This window comes from Haemaphysalis longicornis, unplaced genomic scaffold (genome assembly GCF_048455015.1).
Source record: "Haemaphysalis longicornis isolate Haplotype H1 unplaced genomic scaffold, Haemaphysalis longicornis Haplotype H1 scaffold_8, whole genome shotgun sequence".
Taxonomy (NCBI): domain Eukaryota; kingdom Metazoa; phylum Arthropoda; class Arachnida; order Ixodida; family Ixodidae; genus Haemaphysalis; species Haemaphysalis longicornis.
In genome coordinates, this window is record NW_027526445.1 from 121,634,655 (window position 1) to 121,651,258 (window position 16,604).

At 46.2% G+C, this 16,604-nt stretch overlaps 1 protein-coding gene across 2 annotated transcripts in view; it reads right to left on the bottom strand.

Annotated features, from left to right (window-relative positions):
• LOC144150025 (uncharacterized) overlaps nucleotides 1–15,233 on the bottom strand; it is a 39,796-nt gene extending 24,563 nt beyond the window's left edge. Inside the window, exons 1-2 of one of the 2 annotated variants that reach the window (XM_077681810.1) lie at nucleotides 15,078–15,233; nucleotides 630–865 (exon numbers count right to left, since the gene is read on the bottom strand). In XM_077681810.1, coding sequence (XP_077537936.1) covers nucleotides 630–825 — 196 coding nt within the window. In that variant the 5' untranslated portion in view covers nucleotides 826–865; nucleotides 15,078–15,233. Of the gene's footprint in view, nucleotides 1–629; nucleotides 866–14,996 lie in introns of both variants that reach the window. The other variant, XM_077681809.1, reaches the window with a different exon arrangement.
• Between the last annotated feature and the right edge of the window lie 1,371 nt (nucleotides 15,234–16,604).

Consider the following 16,604-nt stretch of genomic DNA (forward strand, 5'->3'; position numbering starts at 1 on the left):
GTAAACATCACGGAACGCCAAAAAGTGGAAAGCACACTCAGCCGCTTTGTCAACCGGAAACGAGTGACCAAAACTGAAAGCTAATCAGACAAGGCTTCGTGCGAATTCACAGTTCACGGTCAATTTATGAAGTTGGGTATAGGGCCCCAGGTGGCGATCAGTCAGCCGCTGCCACTGCCGCCGCAGCCAACGGTCGTTCGAAGAGTTATGGCCAAGCCGCATTTTCGGAGACCCATGGTCGACGGGAGTGGTCCTCCCCTCCTATCATCAATGCTGTCTCGGAAAGCATCTTGGCGCGCCTTCTAACCTTGCCCACCACGTCCACGCGCGCACTAAGACACGATCCACACCCGCAGGGAGGTTTACAGTTGAAGCACTTGGGTGGAATGACCACGAGGATGGAGGAAGAAGGTGGGGGAGCGAGAATGGCTGATGATTAGGACAGGAGAAGAGTGGTGCATCTGGAGGGCGAAGGGGAGGGCGTCAGTTCGGTGGGGAGAATAGAGGAGGGAGAAAAGGAAGGATGATGAAAGACCAGTGTAACTGGCGCAGACTATTTTCTTAAAAAATATAGCAATATAGCAAAAATATATAGCAAAAATATATAGCGAAAATATAGCATTGCTTACGTCCGTAGTTGAAGTATGCAACAAGTTTCTTCGCGTCAGCGGTTCCAAGCGTGTTGACGAGGTCCACAGCTTCCAACTTGGACGTGTCGCTCTTCGAGTGCACGCCGTTCTCCTCGAAATATTTCATCAGCAATCCCATCCGGCGTTCCGTAATATACGGAAGCGCTACTTTTACTTCAGCAGCCAGTTCTTCCATCTCTTTTGAAGCCCAGAAAGCAGTTGCTCTGATCCGTTACCTGTGTGGGTGAGGTAATAAGAAATTTACAATGGTGCACGACAAGCAACTGAGCAGTGCGTAAGTGAACGCTGCTGAGAAAACACTATCTAAACAGCAAGATTCATTTCCTCTCCGTAGCAGCACACCTACAGGTGATAGCCCCGAAAAAACTTCTATCTATAGCGAACTCGAATCGGAATACTGAGCCTTGAACTAATAACGGGAACCAACCAGATTCTAGTTCAAGATATTGTTCTGACCCCTCCTATGTGGTGCGAACGTGGGCCGTGATTATTGTATCCAGATTCTAGCTGCACCGTACACGTGCTAGGCGTAAATTGTACACTCAGTAGGCACGAAAATACAGCCGAAGCACTTGCCGAGCTTCAACATAAGGTGTGTAGCCCACTAATAAAATTTCCTAGTTTTATTTGTATTCACTGGTCATAAATTGCCGATGTGGTATATCTTGAAGCGCTTGCGAAATGAAGATTCAGAAGGACAAAAAAATATTGAAGCTAAACCCGGTGCTGTCCAGTTCCACACTTTTTTTCGCCCACCCTTTATCTGAGAAAGCGTTGAAGTTTACATTCATTTTAAGCACCACTGGCACTTTCTCTGGGAAGCTGTATATGTCTGTGTGTTTCATATGTCGTCAGCGTGGCCAGATATCAGTAGAAATGAAAATTTTCGCTGCCAACAGCTAGTGTTTTGTGTTATCCTTCTTGAAGATTCCTTGAGTAACATTTTGGCTGGTGTTCTTCCCGTCCACTTGAACGGCTTTCGGAGCGACATTTCGCTTGGAGTCGCCCCGTTGTGCGTAGGAGGGCTTGCAAGCGGAGCCAGGTTTCACGCTCTCACCGGTAACACACCCGCTCTGCTAGTGGGAGATTTCAAGGAGGACTTCGACGCCCAGAGGCGACCGGGCTCCTGTCCTCCTTGGTCGTGCTGTTTGGGTTGGTGAGTTACACAACAAATGGGCCTCCTGCGCTGGAGTTTTGGCGACATGCAGCGCTCCTAGTGGCCGACGCCTCTGGGTAGTACAAAAGCAGACGACCCTCACCGCCCTCCATGTGTTTTCAATTACCAGCCAGATCGAAAGTTGGTTGTACTTAATTTAATCACACTATGGTGCGTTTAATTGATTGCATACCGAATAAAATGCCCCTAAAGTAGTTTCAGAGGCTAAAAAATAATATTCCCTACAAAGAACCGATTTATCGGCGTTTTTTTTTTTTTTTTTTTTTTGAGCAAGCTGTCGTGATTGTCACGGCGTGGGGCAGTATCGCCAGGTCGGGTGGTCTAACTTATTGACGATAATTATCGTTCGTTCTTCTTGCGTGAGTACGACAAAGGAAAGTTCACATAGCATAAACAGAACGTTGCTGAGCCTGAGGTAACTGTGAATGGTCGGTTCAGCAGGAGCATGCCAGCGGACGCGAGGAGCGCAGCCGATTCAGCGGACGCTGCTGGCCTGGCAGCTCCTTGAAAACGAGTGGAAATTTTGTTTTCTAGTTTCGCAAACTAAGTGATTCTTTCTTAACATCTTACGCCACACGGTTTACGAACGGCGGGGTACACGTATACTATAGCGAGTAGGTGAGGCAATACCCTCAAATTAACAAATTGAGCGCAATTAAAGGACGCGAATCAAGCACCGAATCGCAAGCCCGTTGCCTTCTTAGATGTGTAACATAACACAGTCGCATAAACGGTGCACGGCCCAAATATTTACATACGATCATCACTGGCTGTGTTGGTTATGTTCTAGTGCAGGGGTCGTCGCTAATATGAACGCCGACAGGCCAGTTTTGTCGTCAAAAGGGATTGGACGGCGAGACAAAAACATATCAGAATTCATCGCTTGCAGTTGCATTGTCCCCCATCTGCACACTTCGCTAGATTATTGTCAAATATTATTGGCAATTCGCTGATTTTTTTTTTGCCTTCCCCCCCCCCCCCCTTTCTCCCACCCGATTTGCCGCACAGCCCTCCGCCGTGTCGACTTCATGCAACTCGGCACCCCACCTAAAACGCTGCGGATCCTTACATTGGTCTATTAATATCGAACTTGCAATATATGATGCAAGAGCGTAATTTAATACGGTGTGAGCATCAAAAAAACGCAACGGCCACTAAGTTCTCCCGAATCTTTCCGAATCACAAACATATTTGACGCTCCTGACGCTCGCTGCATTTTGTGACTGAGCCAGAGGAAAAACGGCAAGCTAGCGCTGCAATATGTATTCGAAACGATGACGCAAACCAGCAGTGTTTATTGAAAATGCACGCATAAGTGCGCAGGTGCGCAAAAGTACGGTTCACCGAAGCGGACGAGCCTGCGGTCCGCGAGACTCGTTGGCTTTTACGCGCGATCATCGCCGATTGCGTTGCTCATCTTGTTTGATCAGCTGTTGTTGAAAAGTCTTTGTCACTAAACGGATTAGTATAAACAAGAAGCTTTCACTTCAAATTTCACTTAATACGACCATCGATCGGTGAATCAGCAAGTGGCAGAGCGACGTCACCGTCCCAGCACTTTCGTTAGCGCTGCAAAGCTTTTAAGTGCGAATGCACTTTATAAGCGACCCTGAATCACTCGTCCGCCGTCCGCGCTCCCCCTCTCCCCTAGCAACGGCGCGGAGGAGGAGAGAGAGCGTGCGTAGCAACGGTCTCGGCGTAGCAACGGTCTCCTGCTCGGCGTAGCTGCGGGCGGCGCGCCGCTCCCTGAATCACTCGTCCGCCGTCCGCGCTCCCCCTCTCCCCTAGCAACGGCGCGGAGGAGGAGAGAGAGCGTGCGTAGCAACGGTCTTGGCGTAGCAACGGTCCCAAGCATTTCCCAAGTGAGAGGTACGTAACGTGCGAATGCCAAAGACTTTAACATAGCGCCCCTCCGGATCAAATCGGGTAACTTCGGGTAACTTCGGGCAAACTCGGGCATTCGCACTTTGCCATCTTCCCTCTCACTTGGGAAATGCTTGTCTTTTTTTCCCTAATGCCAAGTTGATCGCCGGACGAGATCGGACGCGTCGGGGATGGGCTGGAGACCGTGTAGCAAAACAATCGGCAGTATCCCGCTCATTTTTCCTCTGTCAACACGCGATTCTATGGGACTATGCAGCTTTGTACTACCCGGAAGTACTGCCCGGAAGCCGGTTTCGCAGCGCCCTCTGGGCAGCGAAGGAGCCCTATAAGATGCCTATGACGTGGGATGGAAACGGACAGTACGGTGTTTGCTTGCTGGAATAAAACTGCAGTCCTTCCAAACTTCATTTAGCTAGTTTGAGACGTAGTATGTTCAATCGCTATTTACAAACAAACGTGTTTTGCTCCTTGCACATTTTCCACAGCGCCAAGGTTCGCTAGTCATCCGTCTTCACAGAGCAGAAGGGCACTAAATTTGTCTATATAGTGTAAGCTTCTCCATAGGCGCGGAGCATATTGTCGTCGCTGTGGCAGTATGGTTGTTGCCGGTCGCTATAGCGCATGCGCCGCCTCTGCCCCCCAGAAAGCTCCTGTGGCGGTTGCTTGGCGACAGCGTCGTGAATCTTTGGCGCTGCCACTTAATACTGCTGTGGTGCTCTTGAAATATTTCGTCCATTGACTCTCTCGGCCAAAAAAAATTATGATGGGACTTCAGTAGTCATGTGCTGGTGGTATTCATGCTGCCACTTTCAGCAGCCAGAAGCAAATAACAAACGTTACAGCCAATCAGTCAAAGCTCGCATTTGGTAAGTCGAGATAATTTGGTAAGTCGAGAATAAGACCCCTTCAAACCAGCGTTAATTGGCGTTTTCATGGGAGTAAAATGATTCAATCTAAATTGAGAAAGACTCAGCGAGCGATGGAACGGAAGATGATAGGTGCAACATTAAGGGACAAGAGGAGAGCGGAGTGGGCCAGGGAACAAACGCGTCTTCGGACATATTAGTAGAAATTAAGAAGAAATGGGTGTGGTCAGGGCATGTAATGCGAAGGCAAGATGACCGTTGGTCACTAAGGGCAACAGAGTAGATCCCTAAAGAACGCAAGCGTGGCAGGGAGCAGCAGACAATTAGATGGGCAGATGAGATCAAGAAGTTTGCGGGGATAAAATGATTGCAGTTAGCACAGAACCGGGATGATTGGAGATCTATGGAGGAGGTCTTTTCCCTGCGGTGGGCATAGATAGGATGATGATGATGATGATGACACCAACGTAGCTTGATAGGTTTACGAATACACATTTTGATCATAGTTTGTCTAGCTATGGAGGTAAAAGCGGACAGCTTTTGCTGCAGTAGGTTGTTGTAAATTCACGATTTTGTTTTTTATTTGGGAAGTGACTGTCGAGTATGCTTTTTCCATACCACCATTTTTTCTCATCACCCTGACTTTGCCTCTGACAACACTTCCATAATTTGGGCCTGAAAAATAACGAAGTCGATAACGGCCGTGAGGCGGGTTGCATGAAAGGAGAAGACAGCATATAACTACACAGCAAAGGAATTTCATGTCATCACCTGGTACTTTTGCCCTTTGCACTATTTACAAATGAAGACTCCGAACGATATTTCCCTGCCAAATTAGGTAAAAGACAAGGCTACACTGAAATATTAATCGAGGCCAGTTAGGTTGAAGAAAAGTTCGACCATGGACGCCGCAGCTAAGGGCCACGAAATAATTAAAATAATTAGACTCACTTGCTTCTCCAGCGGGCCTGGATTTTCTCGAAGCTCAATTCGCTTTAGTCAGTTTTCCGCATGGGAGAAAAATTGTGCAGAAATTCAGGGAATTGTGGACCAATGCGTAGCATTCTTATACCTCTTGTTTTGAGTGCGAGTTCTTTACAGCCCACCTTTTTTGTTTTTCTAAATCCCGTATGACCAATGATGTCCCTTTACGATATTATGTGGATTACAGGTGTTACTTGCTCCAAATCTGCATTTTTTTTTGTAAATGAAGGGCGTTACATGGCTCGCAATTATCCGCATTTTTATATATTTTTTATTTTTTAGTTGAAAATTGGGTTCGAATAATTTCTCCATTTACGCTATTAACGATTACAAGTGGAACTTCCGAGAAATCTGCATTTATTCGGAAATACATGGTGTTACGCGGTTTGCCATTATCCCTAAGTTTTTTTTTATGTTTTCCGTACTTTTTTAGTTTTTTTAATCTCGTTCGACCAATTATATTCATTTACGCTATTAAAATGACTACAAGGGGAACTTCCGCAATATCTCAATTTTTGTGGAAATGCAGGCCTTGAAACGGTCCTGAATGAAAAGGCAGTGCAGAGGCCGGAAATATTACCAATGAGCTTGCGCTGAGCAGCGCGCTGAGCGGCTCAGCATTAGCTCACTGGTACGTGGAGCTCTGGCTCAATGAGTAATTAGCCATTGAGCCACCCCGGCGGGTGAAATAGCATGGCCTAGTTTTAATAATTCGTAGAAGTGCTAGAGGTGTTACGAGTGGTTCAGATTACAGTAAACAAATCCCAACATCACCGACGTGGCCGCCACAACCACGAGTTCCGCAAGCGTAAAGCCTGAACAAAAAGAGGAAGGACGTTTGCCCTTCTGCGGCCTCTTGGGGCCATGAAGACAAAATAAAAGGTTGGTACATTGAAAAGACTGCTTTGTCGCGATAACACTTATGTAAATATTATCGCAAACTTCAAAGATAAAATTGATAATAAAGAAAACTGAAGGAGCAGTGGCGACTCTAGCCACTATCCGGATATTTCTTCATACCGTCACGCAATCGTGTTCGTGCGACTGGCGGTCGTCGACCGAAGTCCCCATGAAAAAACATAACTGGCCGATTGTAGTAGGGCCTCTAGTTTAGTTTGATCGTATTAGATCAGAGCGCCGCTTATACGTTCCTTACTATTACGTTTTCCTACCTATTACGTCGTGGTAGCGCAATTCCACTAAAATGCCCATGTAGACAAACAAGTATTACCATCCCAGTTAATACTTAATAGAATGCTTTGTTGGGCGTGTTGGTTCATGGCTTCAAAAAATTAAAACGAGCGCTCGTCCCATCTACTGTGTTTCTGTGTCCTCGTCCTTTGCGCTCGTTTTAATTTTTTGAAGCCAGTTATTACGTCGTCACACCACAACATTCCTGCCCTATACGATGAGATTATAAGGTAAAAAATTAAAACTTATTACTAAAGTAATAAGCGAGAGGGCACGCTACAACACCCGCTAGCATCATGATCATTGACACCGTCAAAGTTGTCGCTACCATATATTCGCACGGGAACGCGCAAGGGTGACCGCGCCAGGAACACACTGTTGCACGTGTTTTCTTCAGATAGCATGCTATGTTTCACACTTTGTTTGCCTTCGCCATGGCCATTAATGGCGTCGAGAAAACATAAATCCTCTTTCGTAAAGATAAAGCCTTTCCGCGGGTATTCAACAAGGAACCGCCACAGGAAAACCTATGAGTTGCAAGAGAGTTTGAACTGCCACTGTCGAATTTGAACTCAATTGCAGAGCCAACTTGAACTGGACATTTTACGAAGATACGTGAGCCACTTCGACGAAGAGGGCCCTCTCAAGGCGATCTAATAACCGAAGACGGGCAAAGTGGTACCAGAGGCCAAGAAGAAGCGCCAAACTTGTATCAGAGATGTTTTTAAACCTTGGAATTACCAAGCAAATTTATTTTGCGTTTCAAACACGGCTTATGTCTTTTTTTAATGTTTTACTGAATGTTTTTGCGGTACTAACAGCATGTTCGCGTTATACGCTTCCCGGGCACTTCGTTCATTTTTTTTTTAAGCAGCGGGGTTCTACTGCGCTGGAATGCTATCGTGGAGTTAACACATACCCCTACATTTTTAGTTCAGGCCAATATTACGGCACACCTTCCCATATCACATCACTGTGGTGCGAAATCTGAAAGTTTATCGATATTTTTGTGATTGTTCGCTCACAAGCCGTCCTTCGTGACTGGGATGGAAGTTAATGAGTTACCAAAAGCTAGATCTGTCAAATTTAACGAAATTGTATTTTTTGTTCATGGCCCCTTTACGATGTGGCCACGACAGCATACGGCTAAGGGGTGTGGCCGAGCTTGTGCAAAAATGTGACAGTGACAGCGTTTTGAAGCGCCACCCGGCCAAACACCGCGATTAACCGCGTGGCGTAATTTATTGTTTTGCAGATATACAGTAAAGCCCGTTTATATTGAACACGGATATATCGAATATCCGAACCCTATCCGAGGCTATATCGAACCCTTGTACAATTCTGATAAAAATTACATGCGTTTTAAACTGTTTATATCGAACGCGATTTTGCTCACAACTCTCCCGCGCCGTATTTTTCGCTCTCCTTCGGCATGGGGCAGGCTTTACCGCAATACATCGGCGCGCAGCGGTGGCGCGGCTGTCGCTTGCGACTCCCGCGCGAGCTCGAGCGCGGCGAAACCGGCCGTTGCAGAGTGGACCCGTGGACCACCTCCACGCATGCATGCTGTTGGCGCCGAAAACGCTACATTAGGCGCTGTCATAGAGAGAGAGAGAAAACTTTAATATTTGCAGTAGGTTAAGGCGTCGGGGTGCCAGCACGCTCCAGCCTGGCGGCGACTAGCGTAGCCCTGTCCACGAGGGAGAGTTGTGTCGCTAGGTCAGAGCTACCCAGCGCCCCCTCCCACTGCTCGTCGGAGGAAACTAGAGGGAAAGGGTCTTTAGCGCTGCCATAGAGAAAGAAATACTCCATGGCGCAGCGAGCTGCGGTGTCACCGATCTTCAAGACCGTGCCACAAGCTACCGGCCATTGGTCGGTTCGCTGGGTTCACCCGTTATTCGCTTGTATTCGTGCTTGTCTCCGCTCTGTCGAAGACGTCGAGCGTACCGCTCCCGAGCAAGAGTGAAGCCGTCGCTGCCGTGGCCCTGCTACGGCGATACTGCAGTGCAATTGAGGGCAGCTGTCTTGTGCTTGCCTACGGTTTAGATACCGCGGAGCAAGCAGCCACCAGTAACGCGTTGCTCTCCAAGAAGCAGGCTACACTCACGAAGTTCTTCCAACCCAACAAATGATTGTTTTCTTTCCGAGAAAGGGTTGACGTCTGATGCTTTTTCGCACCAGATTTTGCGTGTGCGCATCATAATAAAACACTTTAAATCGCATACACCAGCTGAAGGCGTTAAAGTATAGTTTTTCATACCGCTCGGGAAGAAACATCCTCCTCGATTATCAGTCCCGGATCGTCCGCGGACTGCCCGAGCCGCGATCCGGCGCTCGTTTTTCTCATGTATTCCTATAAGGCTTCCGGTCCGAGGGCAGTCCGAGGACTGCCCTCGGACCGTTCAGGGCTGGTAAATCGAGGAGGCCCATTGCCGGCGCCGCCCCCGTTTTTGCGAAGCCGACCCTGTGCGGAGCGCAAAGAGCCGGAGTTAGCGTCAGCTTCAGTGTTCAGCAATCTTTAGAACGGGAGCCACCAGCTGCTAATAACCGACAACAGCGAAAATCCAAGACCAAAACAAATACCAGGCCTTCGGGGCTGTCGGATTTGGCAGAAATAATTACAATTACCGGTAACCATATGTAAGGAAAAACAGTATTTGCAACCTCGCCGAACGATCGGGAGTATTATATCACATCACTACGTTGTAATAGCTTGAAAGTATGCCCACGTGGGCATGCACTATCGGCCGCAAAAACTGTAGGTTGAGTTCCAAATAATTCACTGTGTGTATAGGTGCGTGCTGGTTTTATACCAGGCTTCTAACCAGTATGGAGGTTTATTGAGCAAAGCGAGTAACGTCTACGGTAAAGATACAGTAACACTATGTTTGTTCAGACCTATTTCGGTACATTTCCCACATCCTTATCTCCCCAATATTCGGATATGCGTCCTAGGAAAAGCTGCGCTCAAGAGGAGTAGGAGGAGGAGGAGAAAGCTTTATTTAACAGTAATATCGAACTGATTAGTGGGCCGGTTCCTCAGTCCAGGACAAGAGAGTAAGAGTAATTTTCTTTGATTCATAGAACGCCATCCCGAGTAGCCTAGGATTTGTTATTACGCCTGGAAGGGGTGGCAACCAACAAAGAGCTGTTTGGAAACAAAGGGAGTATTGGAAATGGAGTATTGGAAAGGTGGAGACGAGGGAGTGGCTCGAAGGTGCAAAGGCGAAGCCCTCTCGGGACCTGTATAGCGCCACCAAGACGAACATCAGCCGGGAGAAGTTTTTTGATAACTCCTTCGGAAGTGGCCTGCTGCCAGAGGCCCGTCTCGGCGTGCTGCGGACACGTGTGTGGCGGGCGAAGTTTACTGCCGGGCTCGACACAACTTGCACCACCTGTGGAGCTGCAGAAGAGACCACCAGCCACGTCGTCCTCGAATGTCCTGTGGTTACACCTGCTCCTGAGAGCCAAACCCTGTCAGCAGCACTCGGTTTTGAAGAGGCTTGGGGGGAAGGGGGGGGGGGGTGGACAATGCGAAACGACGCCTTGAGGCCTGGTGGCGACATGGGGCGTTGCGACGGAGAGACGGCTGGAACAAGGGTGGCAGCACGGAGCAGTACGGAGCATGTTGCGACATTGGGGACTGAGTAGTGGTGGCTCGTCAATTCTAGTGTGTTAGGAACCGTTTCGTCTTTCTTTTTCTTCCTTTCGTTTTTTTTTTCTTTTCTTTTCTTTGGCTACGCCGCGCGATCTCACGCAGCGGCGACCCACTACAAAGGGCACAGCCACATCACCATCACCATCAACATTCATCGGTTTCGATTCTTGTAATTATGCACGTATACTATTTATTGCGTTCGTTAGCTAGTATATCGCACGTTCAACACTGTAATCATGTCATAATCGTTATGATAACGATGGTTGCGGTATAAATTCGGAGCACAACAGCCGGCTTCGAGTACTATGGACAACGTACGTTGCCTGGAGCGTGATCGCGGTGGCTTAGTACAAACCTTCTCATTCTATTTGCATGTGAATAAATAACGTACGCCGCGAATATGCATCTTCTTGCACGCAGCCATAACGAAAGCGAATTTTCGAAGAAGAGAATGTATGCCGTACATCCTGAAGAAAATATCCACACGATCTTTGTGACCCTCCCAAACATCCCGAAACCTACTAATAAGACGTTTGTGACGGTGCGGAAAAATTAATGCTGGGCACAAAAAAAAAACATTCATCTGATAAAATTCAACGAAAACAAAAGAAATAAAAGACAGCTGCTTTATTTCTTGCTATGCAATGCGCGTGTAGGCGCCCTCTGTTTGGCACGTAGCATTAGACTGTTCAGTCTTCATAAGAGCACTCCAAAAATACTGCGTGAAAGCCTACACATCTTGAATACTTATCGAGAAGCTCTGAGCGCAGAACCTCGAGTATAAGCTAGAAAGGACAAGTTAAACACGATCTTGTGACCGATGCACTTAAGAAAGTTCTCTCTTTCCTCTTGTGTTTCAAACTTGTGGAGGATACAGCTTGAAATTATTCATGTGTGTCAGAAGCTAGTAAAAATACATGAATTACAAGAAATACGCTTTTTGATGCACTAAAGCACCAAAGCAGGCGATTTCTAGCACAGGCGCTGCTGCCCCTCACAAGCGGAGTGTAGCAGACGACAGCGGAGCGAGTCCCTTAGCCGACGTCAGAGACAGGGGGCGCCACTCAAACATCTCACCGCCAATAGTGAACTGCAGGCTGGTAAGAGCTCAGCTTTAGCTCGTGACTACGTCGGCAGGATTGCTCTCATGTAATGTTTTTTGGCTTCACCTTCTATATCGAATTTTTGCTATATCGTAATATTTTACAATCTTGGCGCTTTTGGATATAAGCGGGCTTTACTGTAGCTGGCGGCGATCCACGGGCCTGAGGAGATTGGAAAATTATTTCACAAATTTCCATTCGACTGTATATGCTGGGTATATATTCTTATAAGATACATTTCAATTCGGTTCTGTTAATTATATGTCTTCCGATGTTTTTTTTTTCGAGAGCCTATGCGTACGTTTGTGGCCACTTTTTGTAGTGGTGCGAATCAGTGTTAATTGTCACCGGCACCAGTTCCGGTGGAAGCAGCACTTTGGAGTGATGAAGTCAGTTGCAGTGTAAAGAAATAATTTTTGAATGCCGTATCAAGCAATTCTTCATGCGGACTTATTTAAGAGGGAAAGTTACGTGGCTCATTACACCAGCTTTAGGATATTAGTCTGTAAAAAGCGAATTCTCAATCCTGGATATCAGTCTGTACACCAGGTGTTCGATATCAGTATGTTGGACTTGGCTCGCAATTTAGGCCGTACAAGTGATTGAGTCAGCTATGACAAAGCTGATTATTATAACAAGCCCATATAGTACAGAATGAGAAAATGCTATTTATATGCGTAGCTTTGACTCCTATGTTGTCACCCCTCCGGCAGAGTTAGGTCACGGGACCAAAGTCGCATCCCGTCATAGCAATATATAGGAAGAATTTAATTATGGTGTTCCTTTTTCCTATTGGACCCTAAGTCATAGTGACATCAAGATAATACATACTCCTATGACAACCTCTTATCCCGTAGTACGTCAAGGAGTAATTTAAATGCGTTTTTTATGATTACCATAACTGTTATGAAAATTAGTTTCAATTTAAACGTAATCCGAATCCGAAACGTCAATTTGTTTTTGACTTGGTCAGTGACCTGTGTTTCTTGTTTTGTAATCCGAGGGAATACACCATTTTACTGCCTCACTTAATAATTGTACTTTTGTGTTCATGTTCGTAAAATTACCGACCGATATCCAAGCAGCTCGCATCCAAATCGTCCTGCCTAGGAACATTTACCTGTACCAGTCGTGGAGTCATTATGACAAGTCATACTATCATAAGCCGCTGCCATACATTATAAAAGAGCTCATAAATTGCGTTTATTTCGTGCCCATAATGGAAGAAGATGGAAGAAGCTGAGTCACGAGTCAAAGTTCAGATAAAGTGGGAAAATTTGACAGTCACGTGTTCGATTCATGCAGACGAAATTACCATTTCTCGATCTGTTTGACCGACTTGTGTTTAGGTGGCAATTTTTAAGCCCTACGAATCATCGTGGCATCATGACAAAGGAAACTCCCTAACAAGCTAGTGTCGTACAACACGCCAACAAGCAATGTACCGTAGCCTAAACGTCGACAGTAGTTTACTCAAATGGATAGAATGTTTTATTAACCGGCATCAATTTGTTTCAGCTAATAATTTCAACTCTTCCCCTGCAATAGTAACATCTGGAGTCCCACAGGGTTCAGTTTTAGGCCCGTTATTATTTTGGATATATATTAACGACCTTCCTACTTGTGTCTCATCCCCTATTCATCTGTTTGCTGATAATTGTGTTGTATTTCGTGAAATTAAAAATGGCGCCGATGTAACTACCCTGCAGGCAGACCTAGATAATATAGCTACATGGTGTGATAACTGGCGAATGGAACTCAGCATTTCTAAATGCAAGGCAATGAGAATAACTCGTGCTTCAACGCTAACTCCTATGTACTTTGTTAAAGGGATACCATTAGAACCAGTCGCGTCATATAAATATCTAGGAGTCCATATCACTAATAATTTGAAGTTGGGAATGCACATCGATCACATTACCGCTAATGCTAACCGTACTTTGGGCGTTATAAGACGTAACTTTTCCCAAGTCCCATCATCCATAAAACTTCTTCTGTACAAAACGCTGTAAGGTCAAAGCTTGAATATGCCGCCTCAATCGGGGATCCTGACCCAACTTTTTTTATTCATAAACTGGAAATGGTTCAAAACTATTCTACCCGTTTGATTCTTTGCAACTATACTAGAGCTGCCAGCACAAGTTCTATGAAATCAACACTTAACTTACAAAACTTAGCACTCCGTAGAACATTTTCTCGTCTGTGTCTCTTCCACAAAATTTACCATCACCCTCTTTTGAAAACAGAGTTCATTCATGCCCCCGCTTGCGCGTCTGAACGACTTGACCATGCGCACAAAGTTGCTGTCCCCTCGAGTCACTCTCGTTTTTACGCTGCTTCATTTCTTCCACTGGTTTCAACTGACTGGAACCACCTTCCCGCCACCACAGCTGCTATAGATAACGTTAATAAATTCAGGTCTGCTATCACCACTGAAATTGAAACCCCTAGCCTTGTATAACGTTTTTTTTTTTTTTTTTGCCAATTACCCCTGTTGTATTTTTTGGACTAACACTGTGTAAATCCTCTTCGATGTTGAATGTTATTGTTTTTGAGCCTACTTTAAATGTACATGTATTTTTCACTGCTCACCGTTTTTCTTTTATTATTATTATTATTATTATTATTTGTACTTACCACACCCCTCTATAATGCTTCAGCCCCGAGGGTACTTGCAAATAAATAAATAAATAAATAAATAAATAAATAAATAAATAACTAACTAAATAAATAAATAAATGCGCCTTTTGATGCGTTCGATGGACAGTTTATATGCCGGCAGAGTCGTCAAGCAACCACGACATATCGTACTTTAATGACAGGCCCCTGTCACATCCCCATCAAAAGCAAATCAAGGGTACACATTTGGTAGCAATAACGCTAGTACTGAAACATAGCTAAGTCAAGGGGCAGTGTCGTGACAAAAATAAATGATTTACCCCATGGATTTATTCTGATAGTAACCTTGGCGCCATTCATTTTGAAAGCATGACAACATTCAGCGTTTTACATGGCAAAAACATGATAAGTAGTTTGGTGTGCAGAACTCGGCGAAGATTTGGCTCTTTTATTATAATGGATTCAGGACATAATTGAAGTCGCTCGCGTCTAGGCTATACCAACTGATAATTGTGTCATAATGTGTGCGTGCACATTACATTCGTTGGCAGCTGGATTATATTCGCCTTCACATTATAGCGCATTATACTGATTGGCGTTTCGGTCATAATATGTGGGAGTGCCTGTAGACCTCTCCGCCTCAAAATGTAGCGTCTCCAGTGCTCCTAATAGAGCCTCAAATCTACCTCAGCTTTTCGCGCCCCCAAAAAAACACTCTGAGAACAAAACTCTTTCGTGACAACACAACTCTCCAGTTCTTAGTATCCCTCCTGACAACACAACTAGCGCCGCCCACGCTATAATATCGCCCCTGCCAGAGTCGATGCTGCTTGCTGCATGAATGGAATAGGATCTGCCACTCACCGTCGACGAGAACCGACACACCAAAAAGTGACCGCGTTTTCTTCCAGTCTTACAACGCAAACAGTTAGTTCCTGTACTTGCCTTCTCTTCTCTAGCGAAAACCAGATAACGCTCTGCACAATCTGCGTCTGCTTTCGCCCTGCGCTGTTGGGCTGACGCCGCGCAACTGGTCGCCCGCCGGCCGCTCGCAAATTGGCAGCGTCGGATGAGTCAGAGGGCTTAGTATGCTGCTCTGCCGCTCGGTGCCGCTGTTTTTCCAGCGCGAAAAGCGTGGCTGGATGAGCCTGCTTACCCGAGGAGGAACATCCAGACACTCTATTGGCGTACATTGCCCCCGCCTGAGTGGCCACCTAAGCAACGTGACATCATTTTGCGGTTGGTTCCGCTTTCTGAGGCGTTGGAGATGTTTCTCACCATTGCGCAATAGTCGTTCGTCTCGGGGCGAATTGGCGCATGCTCTCGCAATGGACTCGCCGGAATATGTGCCGCTTTTTCTCGGGGTTCGCTGTGAATGGTAACGTTACACAATGCAGGAAATTCTGTTCCCATCTTCAAAGATTGCGCCATTCGGAAAATAGCTCATACTTCTTTCTTCGGCCCGTAGTTAAATGATTGAAACTCCATGGCGCATTTTCCTGTCAGTGCATTTCGCTGGCTACGAAGCAACCCAATGGTCTGGTTTCTACGTATGCGTGATCTCCTGCAGAAGTGGTTCTGAACCATGACTGTGCCGGGGACCCCTCTTGGGCTTCCAAAGTGATAGAGGACTCCCGATGACCTATGGTGATCCGTGCCCTAATGCCAAACAATTTGCGCGTGCAGCAAAAGTGACCCACACATGTTCAATGCCCGCATTTACTGGCTGACATGTATGATGATGCACGCCATGCTGTCCAACGATTTGCTCTAGCATATAAACGTCGTCCACACTTTCATATGCTGTCGTGAGTGTGCCTCTTTTTTGTCTATATGGCATGCTGTGCGAAAATCCGATGTTAAAGGAAGGCTCCGCGGAGAAAAAAATAAGCATACAAGTCATGAAGCGAAGCCCGCTTTTTGCACTGGCAGCAATGAGCGGTAAAAAGAAATTGATGGAAGGCGAGAAAGAAAGAGTTTGAGAATAGGCTTCGCGGACACTTTAAATGCCTCGCGGATCCCTTGTGGTACTTGGACTCCCATTCGAAAACCGCTGTCCAACAGCATTCACGCATAGCGGTATTTATGTGGCGCAATGTTTTGTTATGTTATGTGGCGCATTCCCAAGCGCATTCTGAAAGTTTTTTTTAGCAGTGCATTGCTAGACCAATCACGGTGCGCAACTCCACATCCGCACAGTATTAGAAAAAAACATGAGAAACCCGGAGGAAGAACTAACTGTGCGCGGTTGAAATATACTGGCACTTCGAATGAAGCGCATAGCGACTGTGGCGAAGTATGCAGGTTCGAGGACGTTGACGTTAATGTTACTCATACTACTCCAAAGTCTAAGAACGAGCGGAACCGTTGGAATATGGTCTTAAAATCTCATGTGCAGCTTTCCCGCTCATGGCAGTCCTTTCAGCAGTGATTACTCTGTAATTATTTAGCGAATTGTAAAATATTTTCGTG